The sequence below is a fragment of the Dendropsophus ebraccatus genome, chromosome 3 (assembly GCF_027789765.1).
Source record: "Dendropsophus ebraccatus isolate aDenEbr1 chromosome 3, aDenEbr1.pat, whole genome shotgun sequence".
Classification (NCBI taxonomy): Eukaryota; Metazoa; Chordata; class Amphibia; order Anura; family Hylidae; genus Dendropsophus; species Dendropsophus ebraccatus.
Genome location: NC_091456.1, coordinates 63,428,395 through 63,454,646, shown reverse-complemented (window position 1 = coordinate 63,454,646; position 26,252 = coordinate 63,428,395). Strand labels below are relative to the sequence as shown.

Here is a 26,252-nt window from a genome sequence, read left to right as displayed (position 1 = left end):
ACGGGTAAAGGGAGTAGCTTACTTTTCATTGAATTATCCCATAAGTATCTTCCTCCATATTGTGCTTATATTGGTTTGAAGTGACGCTACATGCTGCTGTCCATTATGTTTCTCTGTATCTCATAGTGTACTTGCTGTAATAGATTTCGTTCTTATGTTATCTCTTTTTATGGCAGCAACCTGAGTGAAATGGAAAGCAGACTGCCAAAGTCAAAGTTGATTTTGCTCTGCAAAAATGAATCCATTCTGAAGTGGATGTGCAACTGTGACCACGTGATGTATCAAGCTTTGGTGGAGATCCTAATTCCTGATGTCCTAAGACCAATTCCTAGTAAGTTTTATGGATTGTGTGTAGTTGACTTTGACCTGTAATGTATTAGTTGTATTATATATAGGATCAAGCCAAGAATGCTCTTCCTATAGATCATTGGTAGACATCATGTACATCTCTATGACAGTATTTTGGACAAAAACATCATTCATATGATTAGCCTTTTTAGACTATTGAGGGACATTTACCTTTTTTGGTGAATATATGTTCCTTTTTTAGACTGAGTTCCATGTATGAACCAGTATTCGACGGGCCAATATTTTTTAAATCTACCTGTTTTGAATAGTCACTCAAAAATTTGCATAATCCAAGATTTGCAGGTAATTTATCATTTGCGCAATTAAAAAAAAAAGCACAAACAGCTGCAGGCCTATGCCTGGTCAGTAGCAGGTGATTCTTTTTGTGATTATTCTGTAAGTATCCTGCAATTATGTTAACACGAATTTCTGGAGAAATATTTTAACTAAATTTGGTTTAGTTTGTCTAATCTAATGTTACCGGCCCTTGCTGTCTGCATTCTGTTCTCCTTACTGACGCATAGGAATGACCACTCTTCAAATCAATGGCTGTGGCCAGTGATTAGCTGAGTGGGCAATTCCTATGTGTTGGGATGGAGAACAGAGACACCACAACCTATGTCACTCGTGGGGGATTGGCGAAAGGTATGTAAAATGTATTTATAATTATCTGAAACATGAGCAATATGAAAGTACAAATATTTCTTTGGACTACCCCTTTAAGTCTAACATCAAAATGAACTAACAACAACATTCATGCACATATTCTGTACTATAACCACTGCCTTCCATGAGACTAGCATGTTAATGTACAATCGGTTTGTGCATTTGTAGTCAGAATGATTTGTGTATTGATTTATTACAGTACATCATGACACTCTGGACCTTGAACGTTTTATAATATGTGTACTTCTTATATCTGACGTGCAGGTATAAAATCCCATATTCAGTGTCTGGCAGAGCTGGCACTGTGGCTCACACGGCTGCACTAGCCAATACTCCTACATAATACTTGGTCAGCGTGCTCTAATTACGCACTTTGTGTTGCTAAAACACTTTTTGCTCTAAAACCATGTACACCATCCATGTCAAATGCAGGTAATCATACTAATGGGGATTACAGATAATCTGCTTTTTCTTTCCATGAATGTAGTATTTGCGCTTACTGGTTACAATATTCTGTCCTTCCAGTCATTATTTTGCTGCAGCCTGTGTGTCTGTATTCTGCCCATGAGCCAAGCAGCAGGAATTTGAAAGTCAATGTGATTTTCTGAAGAGCAGTAATCCCAAAGAACCTTGTGGCAAACAAAGCAAGCTTTCAATTGATGTGCATGTCTGTGTAGCGCAGGACTTATTACATGCTATATAGCACAGAACAATTTAACGCCTACAGCTTTCCACTACATGAACAGACTTATGACCTTCGCCTGCTACCTCAAAAAGAGAAGTGGTATTGGTTTAATGCTCACCTTTTCTTTTTTACACCCTTTACATTTTATGTCAGTATGGTATGATGCACTTTATGATAATGCAGAAAGTAGTGTTTGTACTGGTGCTGTAAATGACAAGAGCGGAAGAATTAAAGAGGACTTATAGCTCCTCTGTTTTAGTAGCTGCTTGATTTACCATAATATAACAATTCTGGAGCATCTAGAACTCTGCCATTGCTCTTATCGCTCTGTTAAGTTCACGAATAACTAGGTCTTACCATACCTCTTATCAAGGGGGCAGGTCCCTACACAATCTGCCACTGTAAGGTTATTTTCCCACTACAGACTATGCAGTGGAATTTTAATGTTGAGGCCAAACGGCTGACTCCACTTGAAATTCCGCCTGTCCCATAGACTCAAATCTGTCGTCTTCCACAGCTTGGAATTCCACCGCATATTTCGTAGTGGGAACATACCCTAAGGCTGAAATTCTATGCAGGTCTTATGAGTGTGTAGGTAAAAGCCCCTTTGACAATGGGAATTGTAACGTCCAGTTGTCAACATATTCATACATTTTCAGAAGGAATAACAGGGTGCTTCAGCATTGCTATTTCATCGGGCATTGATGTGACATCTACATCCTGGGAGCAATGCTGTTGGGGCTCTGTGGTGTACATTTACATTCTGGCAATTGGGTATGCTCAAAAGCGGAGCCAACCCCAATAATGGCAAGAGCTGGCTGTCAAACACAACTGGACTACCACTGCAACTGCAGAGACTTGACAGGTGCCAATCTCTGGATTTTAACCCTGTAAATGCCATGGTCAGTAGTGATCACGGCACTCAGAGGGTGGACAGTGGAAAGGGGACTCCCCTGTAGTGCACCGGCAACCCTGGAATGTGATTGCATGATTACCAATGGTTGCCATGGCAGCTGGAATTCAGATCCTGGTCTCCCGGTCTTCCATGATTGGATTCCTGTGAAGCCCAGCCACAAACTTTATCACTGCCACTTGTAATCGTATGTTCCCAATCACTGGAAAAAAGCTCACTACCTGGGGAATATACTAAAACTTAACATTTATTTTGGTTTAAAAAACTGATCACCCAAAAGTAAATATGACAAAAAGCCAACCTAACACCAAATCAGAAAAAAACAACACAAGAAAAACACAGTTTGGTAAAAACCATCCACTTGTGGTGTTGCCACAGGCTTCTTCTATATGCCGATATTATGACTGGACTTATGTTCCCACAAGTGCCGGTATGGTAACCGGACTTACACCTCTGAAACCTGTATATTGGGAAGGAAAAGGGAAACTATGGATGGAGGTCCCTATCCCTACAGGTGACGCTATACCCGGTGACTCAGGGTAAACAATTGATGGACGTGTGGGGCGTCTAATGTGGGTGTGTCTATCCAATCCTCGCCTTAGGGCCCTGGTGTAACCTGCCCTAGGTAGAGTTGACGTCCCCGCACTGGATCCTATCCCTTACTCTCCTGATTTTACCCCAATACTAGTGTTTACTAACTGTCTTACTGGGGAGCCCTGAACTAGCTAGTGTTACTAGTGACAACACCAGACTATAGATGTAAAAATAAAATGTACCCCTATAAAGATGAAAAGACAGATGAGGCGGAGGGGATAGGAAATCAGAGATGTACAGTAAAAATTAGCTACAATATACCTATTAGTGGGTGATCATGTCATTCATAGTGTGGTCCAAGTTATGGTAATCTGGTCCCTCCCATTCCAACGTACTGTGTTTAAAGATGTATAAACCATACAGATGTACACATATTGCTACAACAAGTCAAGCTGATGCGCAAAGATCACCCTCCAATAAGTATATTGTTACTAATTTTTACTGTACATCTCTGATTTCCTATCCTCTCCGCATCATCTGTCTTTTCATCCTTATAGGGGTACATTATTTTTTTACATCTATAGTCTGGTGTTGTCACTGTCTTTCAGAGGTGTAAGTCCGGTTACCATACCAGCACTTGAAGGAACATAAGTCCGGTCATAATATCGGCATATAGAAGAAGCCTTTGGCAACACCACAGGTGGATAGTTTTTACCAAACTGTGTTTTTCTTGTGTTGTTTTTCCTGATTTGGTGTTAGGTTGGCTTTTTGTCATATTTACTTTTGGGTGATCAGTTTTTAAAACCAAAATAAACGTTAAGTTTTAGTATATTCCCCAGGCAGTGAGCTTTTTTCCAGCCATAAACTTTGTCTCACAGGCAAAAACTATGACTGTACTACTGACAGTTATACTACACTGCAGTACAGAAGTACTGTAATGCAGCATAAGGGTGCCTTCACACGTACCGTATCGCTGCGTATTTAACACTGAGTATTTATCGCTGTGTTTTTATCGCTGCATGTTTGGTGCAATTTTTACATGCGAGTTTTGATTTTCACATGATTTTCATGTGAAAATCAAAACTCGCATGTAAAAATCGCACCAAACACGCAGAGATAAAAACGGAGCGATAAATACGCAGCGTTATGGTACATGTGAACCTACCCTAAGGGCCCTATTCCACCGGACGATTATCGTTTGCATAATCGTTAACGATTAACGATCTCAAACGACCGCTATTGCGAAAGACCTGAAAACGTTCGGTCATTTCCATGGAACGATAATCGTTACTTATGATCGTAATTGCGATCGTTTCTCTTTATTTATTCGCTATTTATTCGCTATTGCGTTCGTATCTATTGCGAACGACCGAACGATGTCTTATTCAATGCGAACGATTTGCGAACGAGCAACGATAAAAATAGGTCCAGGTCTTATAAAGCGATCAACGATTTCTCGTTCGGTCGTTAATCGTTAACTGCATTTCAACCGAACGATTATCGTTCAGATTCGAACGATTTAACGATAATCTGAACGATAATCGTCCGGTGGAATAGGGCCCTTAGGGCCCTATTCCACCGGACGATTATCGTTTACATAATCGTTAACGATTAACGCTCTCAAACGACCGCTATTGTGAAAGACCTGAAAACGTTCACTCATTTCCATGGAACGATAATCGTTACTTATGATCGTAATTGCGATAGTTTTTCTTCGCTATTTATTCGCTATTGCGTTCGTATCTATTGCGAACAACCAAACGATGTCTTATTCAATGCGAACGATTTGCGAACGTTTTGCGAACGAGCAACGATAAAAATAGGTCCACGTCTTATAAAGCGATCAACGATTTCTTGTTCTGTCGTTAATCGTTAACTGCATTTCAACCGAACGATTATCGTTTAGATTCAAACGATTTAACGATAATCTGAACGATAATCGTCCGGTGGAATAGGGCCCTTACAGTGATTAGAGACCGCAGCTTGAAAAGGGGATGGGGGACGACGACATTTTTTTTATAAAAAAAATTATCTTTTGTAACTAGAGATGAGTCAACCTGGAGCATGCTCGAGTCCATCCGAACCCGATTGTTCAGCATTTGATTAGCGGGGGCTGCTGAAGTTGGATAAAGCCCTAAGGCTATGTGGAAAACATGGATATAGTCATTGACTGTATCCATGTTTTCCAGACAACCTTAGAGCTTTATCCAACTTCAGCAGCCCCAGCTAATCAAATGGACTCGAGCATGCTCGAGGTTTGCTCATCTCTATTTCTAACTAATCCCTTCATTATTTCCAAAAAAGTAAAAAAAGCCGTTTTTTAAAAGAAATATAATTGATATTGCCGCATTGGTAACAACCTGTACTATTAGAGTACTATGTTATTAGTCCCGAATGGTGTACACTGTTAAAAAAAAAAAAAAAAAAAATATCACAATTGCTGCTTTGGGTCATCTTGCCTCCAAAAAGGTGGAACAGAAATAAACAAAAGATTGCATCTACCACACAAATGGCAACTACAGCCCGTACCTCAAAAAACACACAATTCCGTTTGCCAAAAACTTTATGGCTTTCAGAATATAGCGATGCAATAAAAGTTATCTTTTACTTTTTCAATTGATTTTATTTTGCGAAATTGGAAAACAGATAAATCGGTTATTAGCATAATAAAAATGACCTGCAAACTAAATGTAACATGCCATAGTTACATTACAATCACAGAATGGCTGTGTTCACATGACGCTTTAAAAAAACAGAAAAGGCATCACCCTTTTCTATTTAAAAAGGTGTCAGTTTTAGTCGCAATTTAATTGACTTCAATGCAATGCAGTGAAGTCAATGAAATGATGGACGTCCAATGCGTACAAGGAATTAAAGCACGGACGTTGTCTGCACGGACATCAAAATAATGATCATGACAATTATTTGTGTGTGTTATCTCAGCAGGAACTTCCAACTCAGTCAAAGTATGAATGGAGCAAATTTTTTTTTAACTTTTCTACCCCAAAACTGGTATATTTGGTTGAATAAATCCCCCCTCTTCCCCCCATTATACATCAGCAGTACCGTTCTCTGCCCAGATGTTGCATTGTATGTAAGTTAAATATCAAATGAATGAATCCTATATGGGCTCATTTTGTCATTACGAAAATGGAGACAACAATTTGCTCATAAATCTAAATGTTTTCTATTAACTTACCTGTCCTGAATTTCACTATACTTCAGGTGCCTTGACCCAAGCCGTTCGAAACTTTGCAAAAAGCCTTGAAGGTTGGCTCTCTAGTGCCATGAGTAATATTCCACAAAGAATGGTACAAACCAAGGTGAGTGAGATTTTTTGCACCAAAAAATTGTAAGAATGCAAGTTACTACTCAAGCTTTGGTCTTAATGGCTTTTTGGTTTTAACAGGTTGCTGCTGTAAGTGCCTTTGCTCAAACTCTGCGAAGATACACATCTCTCAATCACTTGGCTCAGGCAGCGCGTGCTGTGCTCCAGAACACATCTCAGATTAACCAGATGCTTAATGACCTCAACCGTGTGGACTTTGCCAATGTCCAGGTATTACAAACTGGCCAGAAGTTACTGCTACATATCATTGTTTTTAAAAGGGTTATGGGATAAAAGCGTAAGGAATTTTTTTTATATAATGCTGCACTGCTAGAAAACATAATAAACATGTTATGCTTACCTTTCCACGCTCCTCTGGTGTCCCGTTATGGCGTCTCTGCTGCCCCTTGTTAATTGGAGGGACTGCCATGTCTGAGATGAACTTGTCTCGGGAGTGACAGCCCGCTGAGCCAATCACTGGCCTCTGCGCTGTCCCGTCTCAGTCACTGATTAGCTGAGCGGGGTGTCACTCCAGAGACAAGTTTGTCTCAGAAGGGGTAGGGACTGCAATCAACGGGGGGCTCTGGAGACACCATAGCAGGACACCGGGAAGTCTCCGGCAGGGCAGCTTTATATAAAAATTTCCTAACGCTGGATAGACTTTTAAGCAGTGAGCGTTAGAAATTTAGAAAGACCTCAAAGCCATCTCTACATAGCAAATGTTTTTCCTGACTGAAAAAAAAATCTTTTCTTTTAGGTCTGTCTTTGCTTTAGTACATTTATTGAAATCACTAGAAAGAGAAATTTTTACCAAATAAATGTAAAAAAAACAAACAAACTACTCTATTAGAAAGTATTTTGTGTAACAAAATCCTCTGCTTTTGGCTAAAGCACTGCGATCATGACGTGAAATGTAACTGTGTCTTGGTTTGTGATAGGAGCAGGCTTCCTGGGTGTGCCAGTGTGATGACAACATGGTGCAGAGACTAGAAACAGACTTCAAAATGACTCTTCAGCAGCAAAGCACTTTGGAGCAGTGGGCTGCCTGGCTCGATAATGTGGTGACGCAAGCACTGAAACCTTATGAAGGGAGGCCCAGCTTTCCTAAGGCAGCTCGACAATTTCTGCTTAAATGGTCATTTTACAGGTACATTTTAGTGCTTATTCAAATGTACAATTTTTAGCAGAAGTTTACCCTTGTGACAACCTATTTGGAATGAATTGTAAGAGAATCACAGGGATATACCCAATGGTCATATACAAAATGGTCAAGTGCACACCTCAGTGGATTAGACCCCAATTCTGCATAAAATCATGCCATAAGGACGAGACCATGACCTTTATTCACACCACAGATGTGACTTTTCGGCTTACTAACATTCCATTAGAAATTTGGAATGGGTACCACATAGAGACTAAGGCTAAAATGCCTCTCCTCTTGAAATTAATGTTTCCCCTTTGTTATATGTTATAACACAATAAAAATGAGTTATGAGTCCCATTATAAGATTTATCATTTTTAGAAAGAATTCTTGTATATGTTTGTATTGCATATTCCTTATTAAATTAAAATATCACTGTAACTTTAAAAACTTTTTTGAAATGTCACATAGACATGTCAGAAGCTTTGATCTGGGTCTAGGTTTTCAGACGTCACTTCCTAGCTTACTCCTCCTCTCTTTTCCTGCAGATGACAGATTCTGTGTTAAGTCTATTGGGCCTGACTCTTACAAGGAGCACTCAGCCACGCACTTCTCCCAGCTCTGTCAATTAGAACCTCACTGATCAATACTTTTGAGATATCTGTGTCAAAGTTTTTCAAAGTGACAGTAATGCTTTTATAAAAATGGCCACTTTTTTGTCACATAATTACAATGTTCCCCTTAATTGACCCCAACAGTCAGCTGACATGAAGAGTTCAAATTCTCTGCTGCTTCACAGCAAAAAACTGATGCATTACATAATGGCAAATCAAATTAGTGGGCTATCTGTTTAACTCCTTTTTGCAATTTTTTTCCAGTTATATTTTCCCTTCAGCATCTAAGATTCATAACATTTATATTTTTATCGAAAGAGCCATATAGGCCGGGTTCACACGTACCGTATCCACAGCGGATTTCATGCTGCAAGTCTGTAGCGAAATCCACTGCGGATACCTTCCCATTCACTTCAATTCGGGGACATACTCGCAGAGGGACGACAATGTCAAAGTCAGTGCCCTTAACCCCATGCAGCCCGGGTACATACATTGTTTGTGGGCTCCTGGGCTCAGCCAATCAGTGCGCTGCCTGGTGCAAGTATGTCATCCCACTAAAGTGAATGGGATGGTATCTGCAGCAGACTTCGCTGCAAACTCGCAGCATGAAATCCGCTGTGGATACGTTATGTGTGAACCCAGCCATAAGGAATTATTTTTGGGGGGACAAGTTGTACTTTTAAAGAGGAAGTCCCATGAACACTAAAATCGGCAGGCAGGGAGGGGGTAAGAGAAAATAATAAACTGCAGACCACTGTTGGTTCTCTAATCTACTGTTCCTGTCTGCCTAAGGCACAAAAGTTCTTGTGGAGTATATACCACCTTGGTTAAAGCTGTTATGGCAGCACAAAGAGGATCTACACAGTATAAGGGTTAATACTATGGTTGATCAGTGTACATATTTTATTATTTTGTACATTTCCCAGTCACCTAATGGGCATTTCTTTCTCAAACAGTTCCATGGTTATTCGTGACTTAACCCTGCGCAGTGCTGCTAGCTTTGGCTCTTTCCATCTGATTCGCCTTCTCTACGATGAATACATGTTTTATTTAGTTGAACACAGGGTTGCCCAGGCAACTGGTGAATCCCCGATAGCCGTCATGGGAGAGGTGAGTTTGTCAACATATGTTTTATAATGGATTACTCATTATGCAGTATAAAACATACCACACATGGTAACCAGCTTTCAGCACTTTACTGGTGGCCCCAGGCAAAAATAACAGTAATCTATATGAGGGAAAAGGGAAACTTAAAAAGAGAAAGTTTATGAAATCATGGGGTTACCCCAACCTTCTATAAATCATGATAAATTTATGAGTTATAGTTATATAGAGAGATAGATTTTTCATGTTAATTTTTAGGACACCTATAGAATTTCAGGTCATCAAGCGTCACATAGTTGATATTTTGCTTATAAACAATACATTCATTACATTTGTTGTGCTGCTGGTAGTGATCTCTTGTTAAATACAGTTGCTATAAGGGGTGCATGGGTAGCAGTGCCATCTGGGCATCATAACTTATGGGGCCCAAAGGCTACTCTGCCGCACAAAAAGCAGTGTCTACAAATGACCCATGGAAGGTTAAAGGGGTTTGTTCCATGTTCTGCACACCTTTGCTTTCATGTCCTTCTCTCACTTAGCTATGCTGTACGAAGGAAATGCAATCAGCACTAGACTATACTTAACTACAATTTTTTTTTTTTTTATAAATGTACACCTATTTTTGCTTTAAGCCTACCCACAATACATCTCAATAGAGCATTGTTCAGACTGAACACTTAGCCTGCACCATGAATACATTGATGGAAGTTTTGCATAGCTCTGCTTCCTTTATTAATATTGCTGAATAGAATGTAACATGTTTAAAGTCCTATCCTTTGTATACAGGATCTATTATAAATGTGTAATTGCAGTCTCAACATTTCTCTCTTACTTTAGTTTTATTAGTGCTAGAAAATGAAATCATTAGAATAGAGCGTCAGGGTAGTCGAGGTGAAAAAAAAAGGAATTTGTATTTTATCAAATGACATTCTATATACACCGAAAATAATTTTCCAGTATTGTCTAAAGCAGTGAAGAAAAGCTTTTTCTAAATTGAGCATCACATTGTTAGTCTATACCCTTTCATAGGGCTGGAATACAACTTAAGGCTATATTCACACAACGTACTTATTATGAAAAAACTGAATTTGTTTTCAATTAAAACAACAGCCGTTCTTTTCATATTGCAATGATTTGCATTGAAGTCTATGCAAACAACAGCCTTTTTTTTCATACAATGTATTGAACAGCAGCTGTCGAAATAATGACGTCATTGTCAATTATGTCAATTATTTCCAGCCAATGTCAATTATTTCCAGCCAATGTCAATTATTTCCAGCCATTGTCCAAAGACTTCATTTCGATTTTTATTAAAAACACTGGCCGTTGTTTGATGCTCACAACGGCCTTTGTTTTGAGTGCCAAATAAGGGCTGTTGTTTTTACGTTGTGTGCACATAGCCTAAGGCTATGTTCCCATTACAGGATTTCAGGAAAAGTTGGCCACCTAGTGTTAATGATGGACGTAAATATTGATCATGATCTTTATTTGCACCCATCTATTGATATTAATAGATGGCTGCCTTTTGTTGTTAAATGGCGGCCTATTCTCATAGTGGGAATATAACCTTAAAGAGGTATTTCAAGAAAATCAACTTTTTGCGGGGGTCTGACTTCTGGACCCTCTGCTGATTTCAGTATCAGGTCCCCGGCTTCTGAATAGAGCCGCTTGTAAAGCACGTGACCCATGGCTCTATTCATTTCAATGGAGCCAACGGAAAGAGCCAAGTACAGCACTTTTTCGGTGTACTTGGCTTTTTGTCACTTCATAGCAATGAATGGAGATGCAGATCACATGCCGTACCCGCAGCTCTATTCATAATACGGAAGCTGATCTACTAGATTGGTGCCCCACATGACTCAATTATTGTGTAGGCATGGCTACACAAATATTTCCTACATAAGAACATCACATGTGCATCAATTATATTGATCACTGAGGCCACTCCAACACAATAACCCCTACAAAAACCTCAACAAATGATTGCTCCAAAATAATTTAAAAAATCACAAAGTTTATTTTAGACACAAATTAATTTCCCATAAAACACATATACACAATACATCACATCAGACAATTAAAAAAAACACCATAGGGACCAGGTATTAAATAAAAAATGTGTGATCACATGGCCAGAATGTGCAAGGAATTAATACACTTCAATATTAAAATCATGGGCTACATATTGTGTGCATAATGGTACCAAAAGTATTGATCTGTGTGACTGGTACAGTCACAGAATCCTCCAAAAAAAAGGCTGTAACAAAAATTGTTGGGCTGCCAAACAATGAAAGTGCTATTGCAACAGATGTATAAATGTACACTACCGTTCAAAAGTTAGGGGTCACATTGAAATGTCCTTATTTGTGAAGGAAAAACACTGTACCTTTCAATGAAGATAACTTTAAACTAGTCCTAACTTTAAAGAAATACACTCTATACATTGCTAATGTGGTTAATGACTATTCTAGCTGCAAATGTCTGGTTTTTGGTGCAATATCTACATAGGTGTATAGAGGCCCATTTCCAGCAACTATCACTCCAGTGTTCTAATGGTACAATGTGTTTGCTCATTGGCTCAGAAGGCTAATTGATGATTAGAAAACCCTGGTGCAATCATGTTCACACATCTGAAAACAGTCTAGCTCGTTACAGAAGCTACAAAACTGACCTTCCTTTGAGCAGATTGTGTTTCTGGAGCATCACATTTGTGGGGTCAATTAAACGCTCAAAATGGCCAGAAAAGGAGAACTTTCATCTGAAACTCGACAGTCTATTCTTGTTCTTAGAAATTAAGGCTATTCCATGCGAGAAATTGCTAAGAAATTGAAGATTTCCTAGAACGGTGTGTACTACTCCCTTCAGAGGACAGCACAAACAGGCTTTAACCAGAGTAGAAAAAGAAGTGGGAGGCCGCGTTGCACAACTAAGCAAGAAGATAAGCACATTAGAGTCTCTAGTTTGAGAAAGAGACGCCTCACAGGTCCCCAACTGGCATCTTCATTAGGCTGGGTTCACACTACGTATATTTCAGTCAGTATTGTGGTCCTCATATTGCAACCAAAACCAGGAGTGGATTAAAAACACAGAAAGGATCTGTTGACACAATGTTGAAATTGAGTGGATGGCCGCCATATAACAGTAAATAACTGCCATTATTTCAATACAACAGCCGTTGTTTTAAAAGAACAGCAAATATTTGCCATTAAATGGCGGCCATCCACTCAATTTCAACATTGTGTCAACATTTCCCTTCTGTGTTTTTAATCCACTCCTGGTTTTGGTTGCAATATGAGGACCACAATACTGACTGAAATATACGTAGTCTGAACCCAGCCTTAAATAGTACCCGCAAAACACCATCAACATCTACAGTAAAGAGGCGGCTGCGGGATTTTGGGCTTCAGGGCAGAGTGGCAAAGAAAAAGCCATATCTGAGACTGGCCAATAAAAGAAAAAGATTAAGATGGGCAAAAGAACACAGACATTGGACAGAGGAAGACTGGAAAAAAGTGTTGTGGACGGATAAATGCAAGTTTGAGGTGTTTGGATCACAAAGAAGAACGTTTGTGAGACGCAGAACAAATGAAAAGATGCTGGAAGAATGCCTGACGCCATCTGTTAAGCATGGTGGAGGTAATGTGATGGTCTGGGGTTGCTTTGGTGCTGGTAAGGTGGGAGATTTGTACAGGGTAAAAGGGATTCTGAATAAGAAAGTCTATCACTCAATTTTGCAACGCCATGCCATACCCAGTGGACAGCGCTTGATTGGAGCCAATTTCATCCTACAACAGGACAATGACCCTAAACATTACCTTCTATCGGTAATGGAGTGGCCAGCGCAGTCACCAGATCTGAACCCCATTGAGCTGTTGTGGGAGCAGCTTGACCGTATGGTAGGCCAGAAGTGCCCATCCAACCAATCCAACTTGTGGGAGCTGCTTCTAGAAGCATGGGGTGCAATTTCTCCAGCTTACCTCAACAGATTAATAGCTAGAATGCTAAAGGTGTGCAATGCTGTAATTGCTGCAAAAGGAGGATTCTTTGACGAAAGCAAAGTTTAATGTAAAAACAATGTTATTTCAAATACAAATCATTATTTTTAACCTTGTCAATGTCTTGACTCTATTTTCTATTCATTTCACAACGTATGGTGGTGAATAAGTGTGACTTTTTATGGAAAACACAAAATTGTTTGGGTGACCCCAAACATTTGAACGGTAGTGTATATGCCTCATACCCAATACCTACTGCCTATACAGATATTGCACTTCCCTATATCCATTGCACTATGCCCTGTGCTCTCCTTTATACTGGCCACATGAGACCATCACCAATATTGCACACCCCAGAACACTTACATATCACACCCAATGGCCCATTGGAGCAATCATTTCTTGAGGCTTTTGTAGGGGTTATTATGGCTACACAAATGATCCATTGATCGTTTGTGCAGCCTTTTAATTTAAATAAGGTGATGTGTGGCCAACTGATGATTATTTTTGGCATGCTAAAAAAATTATACGATTAGTTAATGTAAGAGAGTTTTCTTGTCCATCAGCTGACCAGTCAATCAGTTATCAGGAACCTACAAATGTTTGGCCAATAATCGGCCCATGTTAAAAGCCCTATAGACAGTATACCTCTTAGTACAAAAACCTGAAGGGGTAGTGCATGATTAAGGGAATTCAAAGCACCAGTCATCCCCACTGACATATTGCAGGAACAGTTTTGCCTTCATTGTGTGATGTCTCTGCTCTCCAGTCCAGAGAATACTATGAAAAGCTTGAATTTGAATATCAGTTCATTCTCAAGATGATTGATTGTGATTCATCTTACAAAACTGTTTGTCTTCAATTCTTACAGTTTGGTGACATAAATGACACATCCCCTGGAAATATGGAGAAAGGTAATCGGCTTTCACACTTGTAACATGTCTTCTGTCTGTCTCTTAGCAGCCTTCTCTTCTTTATGCTGAGCTCTTGCTGCTGCTCTGTAACACACTGCATGTGTAGCGCTTGTCAGCTGCATGTTTCTGACATAAAATATACTGAGCTATCATTCATTTTTTTTGTAATAAAATTACCTTCATAATGAAGAAAGAAATACTAATGTCCTTTGAGACCACAACACTTGACTTATTAAGCTGTCGCTATATCAACAGAGAAAACCCAGACAGGAGCCCTGCTAAGCACTTGTAGGATAAAATTACCCATTCCTCATTGCAATGTCTAATGCATCAGTGACCTCCATGATTTACCATTCACTAACTTTGCTTGCGTGATTGTGCTTGAGTTGTATGGTCAGTATTAGAGATGTGCGAATTTACAGTAATAGCAAAGCACTTTGTTATCTCTGCAATCTGCTTATCACCCGGCTGCCTTTTAACTTACTGACGCTCCTTCCCAGGTGTTGGAAAAGGTTGGGAGACTGCGAGAAGTTTCCCAGGACTGGATCCAGCTTTTCCCAGCACCTGGGGAGGAGAGGCAGTGCGTTAAAAGGAAACCGTGTATACTCTTACTGAGTACAAACACACGTACCGGATCCGCAGCGAATTCCTGGCTGGATGCCCCAGTCAGCCAGTCATTCCGCTGCCCCACCGCAGTGCCCTGCTTGGCTGAGCGGGACATCCAGATGCCGGGAGCCCCGAAGCAAGCTGGAGCTGGAACAGGTACAGTATGCTCCGGCTGGCGGGGGGGTTTACAGAGCTGTCACTTACAGTACATACTTGCAGCGGGATATCAATCCTGCTGTGAGTATGTATTCTCATAGAAACTGACAGGCAAGGGATCCGCAGTGAATTTTGCTACAAATTCACATAGAAAAATCCGCTGCAGATCTGGTATATGTGTTTGTACCCTAAATTCGCTCATCTCTAGTCAGTATATTACAATGTTTGATTAAAAAATGGGGATAAACTGATCTCTATTAAATTTGTACGGTTACTATTTTTTCCTATGTTTCATTATCATTATTATTAATGATTCATATCACTCCACATTTATCCATGATTGAGGTGGGGACAGATTTTACCTTCTTGATGAGACGTAACTCTGCAGTGATAGCAACTATGTTTAAGATGCTTAATAAATATGATGCTTGCTGTATTTGTTATCTGCTCTTATTGCTTCTCTATAAACCCTGGCCTTCCTTCCATTAATCCATTACATTACTTATATACACTGATCAGCCATTATACTAAAAATCCTTTGGCAAACAATACATAGGACAACACACCAAGAGCTTATTGTTTGCAGGACCAATTCTATTTTTGCAGAATGATTGTATCAGTTTTTTTCATAAAATATTATAATAAAATAACTGTTCATGTTCTACTAGTTTTCAGTAAATAAAAACTTAAGAAAATCCTCAATCACCATACTGTACATCACCAGTTTTTAGATGTTCTGCCTAAGGAGCTGTGTGAGGCTTCATCCTTTGGATCCTGTGATCTGTTATTTTTATTGTTAACAATTGTTACCAACAAACTTTTCAACCACTTTTCATGTCACCCAAAAAATTTGCAATTCTGGCATTCGGATCACTATACTGCCTAACCAACTTGGACAGTTCTTCACATGGTAGTACCAGATATGTTTATTGATCAGATTTAGGTTCATTGGTCATACTGATCAATGTAATACTGTAGTATTATAAAACTGATCAGCACAATCTGTGATCTGCCAGTACAGTGCAAAAGCAGATCAGAGAAGTCATCCTAAGGGCCCTATTCCACCGGACGATTATCGTTTGCATAATCATTAACTATTAACGATCTCAAACGACCGCTATTGCGAAAGACCTGAAAAAGTTCACTCATTTCCATGGAACGATAATCGTTACTTATGATCGTAATTGCGATTGTTTTTTCTTCGCTATTTATTCGCTATTGCGTTCGTATCTATTGCAAACGACCGAACGATGTCTTATTCAATGCGAACGATTTGCGAACGAGCAACGATAAAAATAGGTCCAGGTCTTATAAAGCGATCAACGATTTCTCATTCGGTCGTTAATCGTTAACTGCATTTCAACCGAACGATTATCGTTTAGATTCGAACTATTTAACGATAATCTGAACGATAATCGTCTGGTGGAATAAGGCCCTTAGACGCCTAGTAGAGGGCCCAGGCTGCCGTGATGACAAATTGGCTCCCCTCAGTAGCTTCTCAAGTTGCTGATTCATATACCACCAACAATGGGCATTTACATTGTTTAAGAGCTGCTGTCAGCTTTGATGGTAGCATTTAAATAGCTAATAACCAACAATAGAGATTGCTACATATTTGGTTATTGGCAGTGGCTGTTTGCTGCTCTTTAGCCTGCTCCATACACTTTTAATGGCACATGCCACACAGATACATCATGGTGCATTAAGGGGTTACAGCATTATCTTCACTTAAAAAACTATTGATATGTCACACAGAAAAAGTCAAATGTTTTGATTAGTTGGATAGCTGGGAGAAGTGCCTGGCTGTGCACTTCACTTTCCAGGTTGCAACCATGAACTATTTATCATGTTCAACAAACAATAGGCAATACCGTTGCCATGAAGAGGGGTACTTGGGGTGCAAGAACTTCCAGAACGCACTGCTTACTTGCTGATTTATATATCACACATTGACAGGTGCCTTTGTCAGGAGATAAACAACATTATTCATCTCACCTGTTTAGGGAATTCTTTCTTGAGTTAAATATGACCGAATTTGTGTAAAAACCCTGCACTCACCTGTCCTACTCTAATGGTGCCCTGTCTCACTCTTAACACAAGGAAGTTCCTCCTCAGCCAGTCGCTGACTAGGACAGGTCACTGCTGTGGCCACTGATTGGTAATCAGGCACTTCCTTGTGTCATTGAAGCAGCGACAGGGGATCAGGACAGGTGAGTACATGTTATGACCAAATAGTGTATGTTCTTTCCTTTCTCTACAAATTTCATCTTAATTTCATGAAGTTTCTTCTTGACTTTGTGCATGTGAAGTGAATGTAATTGTATGGTTATTTATTTGAAGATTGCATTTATTACCTGTGCAGACAATTAGTCTTCTCTCTTCCTTACACTTTCCTCCTTTCTCTTTGTGCTAGTTTCATGGTTGTTTGTTTGTGCAGATGAGGGCAGCGATGTGGAGAGTGAAATGGATGAGGAACTTGACGATTCTGGAGAGCCCCCAGCCAAAAGGGAGAAGACAGAGTTGGGTCAAGCGTTCCAGGTGGGCTGCATGCAGCCATCGCTGGAGGGTAGCGTTCAGCAAAGCCTGGTTTTGAACCAAATACACAGCGAGCACATTGTCACAAGCACTCAAACCATCAGGCAGTGCAGTGCCACCGGGAATACCTACACTGCAGTCTAGTGAATATAAAATAAAAGCTTTCAAAACAGAATTGTATAAATATATGGATGTTGGGTTGAAATTACGGAAGTAGAACAGAATATGCCTAAAGGTCGACTGTTGTCAAATTTTCGTTGTGACCTTAACTGTTTTGTCACCTTTAACCCAAGCACAGCTTCATTTCCCTCACAGTGTGCATTATGATTTTTTTATTGTTTGTTTTTAATCTTGCATTTCATGATCTTTTTCTTCTGTTTGTTTTTAAGGTCATTATGCCATGACCCTTATGTCACTGGAATTGTTTCTTTTTTTCTTCTTCTTGTTTTTATATATATTGCTGGGTTTATTGTACTTAATAGTTGCACTTCTTTAAAAAATGTTGATCACTTACACTGGAGAAAGAAGATGCAGCAGTATACACAAGACATATATATGGGGAAGACCCTGTATATTTGTAAGATAAGATATTTATATGTATGAAGGTAAATGTTTTGGCTGTTGTTCTGTTGTACAAAGGAGAATTCAAGCTTCATCTTTTGCGTCCTACAAGTCAGTATCATGACCTGCATGAGCCAGTGTGGTACGCTAAAGTTGCAATATGAGTGAAAAGTAGGCTTTTGTCTAACAGTAAACAACGCAAACAAGTTCCGTTAATCGTATCCATCTTGTTTATAATGATGTTTGTAAACTCGGAGTGTCACTTAGCAGAAGTGCATTCTTAGATGCTTTGAAACATCAACATTTTGGAGGATTTTGAAGTGCACACTCAACTCCTCTGTTGGGATACTACTGATTTTTGCATTGGGTTCCACCGCACAAATGCAATATGCCTTTGATCATATCTGATAATATTCGGTATGAAAAATAACAGAAAGGACAAACAGTGACATAATTCTTTAACCTCTTCACCCCTGAAATCATTTGTGCAAAGAATTAAGATAATCAAGATAGAGAGACTTAAAGAGGATGTAAAGTATGAAATATTGTCTGTTTGTAGCTGATCTTCACAATTTAAAAACTGGATTAAAAAAAAAAAAAACTCAGGGAAGACGGGGTTAAAGAAACAGTTGTGCTAAGGTGATGAGGACCAATGTCAGAGGTTTGTGTTCCTTCTGTCCCAGAAACTCTCTATTTCATAACAGTAGTTCATTCTGCTGCTATTACGCTGTATATATATAGATTCATATATATACACATATATATGTGAAGAATATAATTTATAGAATGCAAGGAATGTAGCAATCTGCATAGTATTTAAGAGTGGAAACTGATAACCAGGTTCTTAGCTGTTTTTGATACCGGTGTTAAAATATACTGTTCCTTGGGTTGTTTTGGTGGAAGAGGCTAGTACTTACATGGCACTTTGTAAATGTATCCCAAGATTTCATCCACTTTATCTTATCCCAGTAGATAGTGTAATGCAGTAAATTAATTTTATGTTTAGTAGACAAGTGGCAGAAACCCACATTTTGGCTCAGATGTCTACAAGCTTTTCTTCTATAGATAACACTGTACCGAAAGTTTTCTCCAACTGCATTTGGTAAGGACACCAAAGACTGAAAATTAATAATGCAAATGTTTACTATGAAACAGGTCAGTAATACATCCACTTTAAAGTGATCCTTATCTCAGAAATGCTATTTATCTTAATGTACAAGAAATAGGTATAATAACCACCCCAGGTTAGCTTCCTGTCTTGTGAAGTTGTAAATCTATAAATGAAGTTATAGCAAATTTTCAAAAGGACATTAGACCAACTATCATTTTTGCACCTGTTTCTACAGCTCAGTTCCGGGCCGTTTCGAGAATCCTGCGAAACTTTAGGTCCAAGTGAACTGGTTTCACTATTCATCATCCAAACGTAGTCACTCCTATCACCTAACCATATCTTATTTAATGTATCTGCCCCACACAGAAATATTATTCCAGCAACAGACTCGATAGGCAGATAAAGTCAACAAAAACCCCAAAATGGTCAAGGTGCCTTTAAAGGAAGCTTCTTCTGAAGGAGCTTGTATATATTTTAACTCCGGCATCAGAGGCTGCTGTATTAATGTGAGTAGAGTAAAATGTAAGGAAAAAAAAAAATAATGCTTGTATAATACATTTTAGGCAGTGTACCTGGCACACCTCATTGGAACTTCTCCCCATCCGTGTAAGGTTTGAACAGGTGGCTAGACACACCATTGCCATTTAAGAATGTACATCAGGGATCACAGTACCTCGCCTATTTCATGGTGCCTTAAACAGAACTGAAGCTAAGGTGTAGTAGTAGTAGTTTTTTTTCTTTATTTCTTGTTAATCATTTTTCAGCAAGGTGTGCCTGTTGCTTTTAAAGCCCACATAGTTACGTGGGGAAAGTCCTAATTTTGTAATAAATTAGTAAATGCTTTTGGCTCTTCTAGGATAAGACTTTACAGATAGGTCATGTGTCTTCTGTTCCCCCATTTTGTAACTAAATATATTTTGCTTTAGTGCAAGTAGCATCGTATTGGGATTGTGGGAATTGTCTCTATAGTCAGCTAAAATATCTGAGGCTCCTCAGGCTGTAAGGACTTATTGCTAATAGGAGCAAGACACGTCAGCAGGCATGCTAATTAGAGGAACATCTTCCTTGCCAGAAGGGTCAGCATGGCTGCAATTATGGTTAGCCCTTCCGGGACAGCAGGGTGTGCAATCCAGTGAAAACCCCCGCATATAATGTCCTTTATGCACTGAAGTCAATTTGATGCATGGTTTACCCATGTTCTGAACAATGCAAAAAAAATTAACTAGAAAATAAAAATTAATTAATTCCTATAAATGTGAAAAGGCCAGGGATAAATATATGGTTAGAAAATAGACTATTATACTTTAGATGGAAAAAATCCCAAGAATACCTTACCAGACTAGTATGGGGGACATGTAATTTTTTTATTTATGTATAAATATGTATATATAACCTGTGCTTATTGGAAATTGATAAGGATTAATCTGGTTGTCCTCACCGTGTATTAGAAGCACAATTCCATTATTTTATTGATAAAACCCAAGGGAAATTCTAACATCTACATCTAGGGATATTCGTAGAATGATATATCCGGACTTCAATGTAGCATTTCCTTCAAATTAAAGCGAATTTACGATCAGGTACGTTGCCTTAAGATTTTTCTTAGAAATCTCCTTCCCTCTGTGACAAGGCTTCATTAAAACCAATGGAGCCGTGTCACAGTGGGGAGGGGATTTCCTCAAACTGTGGGCGGTTGGACCCGCCTCCAGTGCTTCAGGCTGGGCTGGTGCCCAAGAATAGATAGGCACCGTGTGCAGGAACTGGGCTGCGGTTAAAAAAAAAGGACCAGTCTATTCGAGGTAAAATTCTTAACACATTCGCTTTATGTCACATTGTAGACAAAGAAACTCTCACAAATGACTCTCACAATGACTATTACTTTTTATTTCACAGTCAGGCAAATATATCATTTAATTGTGCTATCAGTAAAACTTCTATGGCAATGACACAACTGATAAAAAAGGGCAATTATGTGGGAAATGGGCACAAGCTCACACATTTCTTTTGAGCTACTTCTGACGGTGGTAATTTCCATCCACCAGCCATTAATGTACAGTACAGAGCTTTCACTACTAAAGACCACTTATCCATTATCTTTTTCTTTCCATTAGAAATTCCTTTTACTATTTTTTTACTATGCCAAGTAAGCATATAAGAGGATACGATTTTGTTACCTTTCTTAAGATTGCGCTCAGCGAGGTTAAGGATTAGCTGTCTTACAATACGATAATGCAAGGATGTCATTTTTTGGGTCACACCAAAGTTATATTAGCTTTAAGAGATATTAACAGTTTCATTTTATAATCTTTGCCAACAATTTGTATGACATCTGCCCATCCTGGGAACCATTTGTGCCACCAACACAATAAGCAGTCTATGCTGTTCTTCCCTTTTCTAGGATAAAATCAAAAGACATGGCGACGTAAACAAAAGTGCACCAAAAAAAACTGTCACGTGGTATGTGGATTTTTGTAACAAACAAGCCCACAAAATTAAGTTTTGTATGGTTGACAAGGGGGCAGGGCGTAGTGATAAGTTGGTGTGGATGTTCTTAAAAAGGGGTATAGTTTAAACAAGCCCAAAAGGTGAGCCAATTTAAACGTAGTCTAAAACCAGGTCAATTCCAGCGACCTGGTGGAAACGATGTATTGAAAATGACAAAACAGCCATGAGTAAGGGTGAATTGGTATTTTTTCTAGGGGACTACCCATGGATTTTTTCACATTTCTGTTTTATTATTTTCAATAAATCATCATTTCTACTGGGTCATTGGCTTCGTTTATAGCTTTTGACCTGCGTTTGCACTGAGTGTGGATCCGCGCACAGCATGGACTGGAGTGCCAGAGTAAACATGTGCCAGATTTTCTAGCAGCCTAAGTCACTGTTATCTGGTGCATTCTTAGACTGTCTGGTGTAAGGTAAAACTGTCTAAGAACTAAACAGTTTTTGTATATCGCCACCATTGTGTCCCATTTTAAATTCCTGACATTACACACAGCTCAGTTCTTACACTATTGTCGATAGGTAACCTAGAAGTTTACACCATTCATTTAGAGCCTAACAAACCAAAGGGCAAAAATCAGGCTGTGTGTAAGGGAAATGGCATGTTGAAAGACCATTGTGCAATGCCACCTATGCAAGATCTATCAGCTATACCTGGCAAACCATATGGCTTCCAAGACAGGCAGATCTGTCCATATAATGCCACGTTTACAGTATAGTGGAACTTGTTGGTGCTACATACAAACAATAATGACTAGTGATAACGGGTTCTACTTCTTGAAATTTGTTCCATTTTCAGCCTCAATATATAAAAGATTTCATGTAGCAGCAGCCGCCCCTTTTTAATACTTCTAAACAATCCACTTGTTTGCTCTCAGGAGTACATGGGATGATTCGAGTGGCTTTGGTGCTGCTGACATTTAGTTTATTAATAATGAATGGCTGACTTGATTAGAGAAACTGCTTTAACAAACCAATTGAAAACACTAAAGGATGAAATGTTTCCTTGCATTTGCAGACACCCTTGAAAATTCTAGTAAGACTTATCTGCATTATTAAGATTATCATGTTTTTGGCAGAATGCATATTATTGTTATTACAGTCCATGCTGTTTCAGTGCAAGAAACAATGATGCCAGCATCCCGTGTTATATGAGTAAGTGGCCCCATTGCTCTTGGTAATTATTTTTTTTTAAATGGAATATGTCACCTATTTTTCTTTACAGATTAGATATAGATGTTCTTTTTCTTATCTGTTTCTATTTTCTCATTTTATTTTTATGTAATTTGTTTTATATTATTATGGGTCCAACTATTAACAACATTTGGAGAGATGCTTTTCAGCAGCCACGTGGACCTAGAAAACAAAACATTGGAAGGGACAAATTTCCTTGTTTTCTTGGCATACTCTGGGACCTGTACAGAGGTCATTGTGCAGGGAGGGGCAGAAAGAAAGCTATGACCATTACTTATGGTAAATTGGCCTTCTCCCATCTTATGGACTGGTGTCATCTGTAACTGTAATCCTGTTTGTGATAATAAGGAGACTGCTAAAAAAACCTTTCTATACTCAATTAGGAAATAGAAAAATAGCACCAAAAGTAAAAATAAAAAATGTTTAACATAAAAAGAATTAAAACACCAAGTCATTTTGATGACACATTCCCTTTAGGCTATGCTCACACACCACACACTATATTATAGGATAAAATAATGGCCGTCCAATAAAACGGCCTTTATTTTGACCATGTGTGAACATTGTCTTAAGGTCTATTTCCACCGTTGCTGCCATTTTTTCTCAGTGTATCTAAAATGTGCAAATAAAGCAATATTGCAATAGGTCTTAAGTATATACATTACTATTCTACTATATAAAAAAGTAATGTGGCCCCATCGCCCTTCATAATGACTACTCCCTTAGTGTCATTACAAACAACTTTGCATAAAATCAATACTACAAGTGAATATAGGAAATTTTGTAATACAACAACAGTTTTTACTTTTACTGTTTTACTGTATACTTTCAGCAGTGTTGTCAAAAAGAATGTGCAGGGAAAAAGATAGACTGAGATTCTGTAGGCTTAGGGCCTTATTACACAGGACGATTATCGTTCGAAAAACCATTAAACCGTTTGGATATGAACGATAATCGTTTAGTGTAATAGCAGACGATTAAACGACCAACGAGAAATAGTTGGTCATTTCATAGAATTTTGACCTATTTTTATTGTTGATCGTTCGCATGGAATAAGACGTTCGGTCGTTTGTAGTAACTATGAACGCAATAGCTACGACAAGACGACCGCAAGAACGATCATAAGTAATGATGATCGTTTCATCTAATTGGGTGAACGATTTCAGGTCGTTCACAATAGCGGTCGTTTGAGATCGTTTATCGTTGATTGTTGAAAAATCGTTTCGTGTAATAGTACCCTTAGCCAGCTGCACGTAGCAAAAGTGGCGGAATTCCAGCCTCCCTGTCATAGTGAGAGTCTATGAAAGACTCGCACGCCTCCTCTCTCAGCGCTGAAGAATGAACATGTTCATTCTTTAGCGCGGAGAGAGGAGCCGCGCGAGCCTCCCATACACTGTCATTATGACAGGGCGGCTGGCGGCATTCTCCACTACGGAATTTTGCCACTTTTTTTACATCTTGCTGTTTCAACCCCGTGCTGGATGTACAGTTTACACTGCACAGTACTGCTTTATGGTGTCCTCCACGCTGCTGCTACAGAGAGGTAGACGATCAGGATCCTCTATTTGCTGTGTGTATGTAGTGCATGGGAGCCATTATACAAGCTAGTGTTCATCCTGTCTGGATCGGAGCTCAGGGCAAACTGACACCTAGAGATTGAACCTGCTACATTTTACATTTCAGATGCATTAAGCCAATAAAAAAAATTGGTTGTCGCACATAAATAAAATAGCAGAGGCCAGTGTGATTTATTTATCCAGAGAGAGTTGTAGCTAGGCTTTCCCTCACTGATAAGCTCTTTCACCTTGCCTTGTATCTAAACTGCTGGCACAGACGCCTTCCAGGTATTCAGGACACGGTCTGGACAAGGTCTTTCAGCTCTCACCGCCCTTGCTACACCCCTGCATCCAGCTAGTTTGAGCTTGACTGATCTTTTATTTTAAGTTAATTTTGCAGTAGGTCTTTATTTCTCTTTGGGTACCATTGTCACTCCCAACCTGTTTATTGGTCTTACGACTCTCTTTATGCATTATTACTGAAGGACTCACATGTTAGAATAGGATGTGGTAGTGTTATTTTTCTGTGGCTTTTGGTGGACAGAGTACATTTAACCAAATATGTATAGAAAACGAGAGGACTAAGTTGAATACAGTACAGTGAAATAAACCCATATTGACATAATCTACATTTTTGAAGTTATGCACATGGATTCTGACACACTTGTGACATAGTGCTCCCCTAAACAACACTTACGTTTTATTTATCCACATCAGATCCTTATACCTGCCTGTTTCCGCCATATTGTAGCTTCAGGCATATTATACAGAAAGTAGCATCAACCCTTTCAGTGCTAGTTATGCATCACTTTTCATGAATTGGCCTTTCAGTGTCGTAAGGGTTGAAAAAAACCTATTCTGTCTGTATAACCAATAGTCTTGTCTACAACCTGTGGCAAGTTATTTAAAACAAAAACAAAATGATATGCACTACTTATTTGGAAGAAAAATACTAAAAAAAAATACAAAAAAAACTGGAATAGAAACATAATACTTTATATTATTAAAATGTTTACTGTAAATCTGTGCTTAACCCTTTGAGCATTGTAATAAAATGCAGGATACTTAGCTCTATACAAAGGAGCACGTTTATGAAAACCAGTGTAATACTGAAAGAGTAGCCAGTCAGTACTGCTTTTATGACTGCAGCCAGCAGTGATGTCATTGGTTGCTATAGGGAAAACATCCATTTCCAATTTGCTCTCATTTTTCATAAATTACCCCTAGGTTGATTAGTAGGCGTTCCACTTCTATATTGTATCAGGGTTGAAAAATAAAAAGAAACGCTGCCTTAGCCACAATATTTTTTTGACCAGAGATGTAAAATATATAGTTTGTAGTGGAAAATCGACATAGATTTTTTAATATTTTTCAGGCTAATGTAATTTGTTCATAAAATGTACACTATACTATAAATTGAGGCAGATTCATGGTTTTCCCTTATCGCGAAGATGTAACCTCTATGGTTTTATGGTTTTACTGTATACTAGTGCTATCACCACAGAACATATTGTGTTAGTTATTAACCACCGTATCAGGTACTATGGTCATATATTAACTTGACGGTTGTTAATCGAGGTACTAATTAAGACATCTTATTGTTTTCTTTATATGCTTCTTATTAGTTTGTAATTATGTATGTCCAGTGCTTTTCCTCAGCATTTCACTGTAAGAGATTTACTGTTTTCGTGTTTAAACCCCCAAGTAAATGTATATATCACAAGGTATAATTGTGATTATATACTGAAACACATAAAGTAATCTAAAATTTTTTGATGAATTCACACA

The 26,252-nt window shown here is 38.8% G+C and overlaps 1 protein-coding gene across 9 annotated transcripts in view; it reads left to right on the top strand.

Moving 5' to 3' along the window:
- Window positions 1-24,172, top strand: part of RFX3 (regulatory factor X3) — a 184,289-nt gene extending 160,117 nt beyond the window's left edge. For 7 of the 9 annotated variants that reach the window (XM_069961907.1, XM_069961910.1, XM_069961911.1 and 4 more), the window contains 7 exons: window positions 177-331; window positions 6,372-6,469; window positions 6,556-6,705; window positions 7,413-7,621; window positions 9,187-9,340; window positions 14,201-14,243; window positions 17,419-18,272. In XM_069961907.1, coding sequence (XP_069818008.1) covers window positions 177-331; window positions 6,372-6,469; window positions 6,556-6,705; window positions 7,413-7,621; window positions 9,187-9,340; window positions 14,201-14,243; window positions 17,419-17,684 — 1,075 coding nt within the window. In that variant the 3' untranslated portion in view covers window positions 17,685-18,272. Of the gene's footprint in view, window positions 1-176; window positions 332-6,371; window positions 6,470-6,555; window positions 6,706-7,412; window positions 7,622-9,186; window positions 9,341-14,200; window positions 14,244-17,418; window positions 18,273-19,775 lie in introns of those variants that run through there. The other 2 variants (XM_069961908.1, XM_069961905.1) reach the window with 2 other exon arrangements.
- The last annotated feature ends 2,080 nt before the right edge of the window (window positions 24,173-26,252 follow it).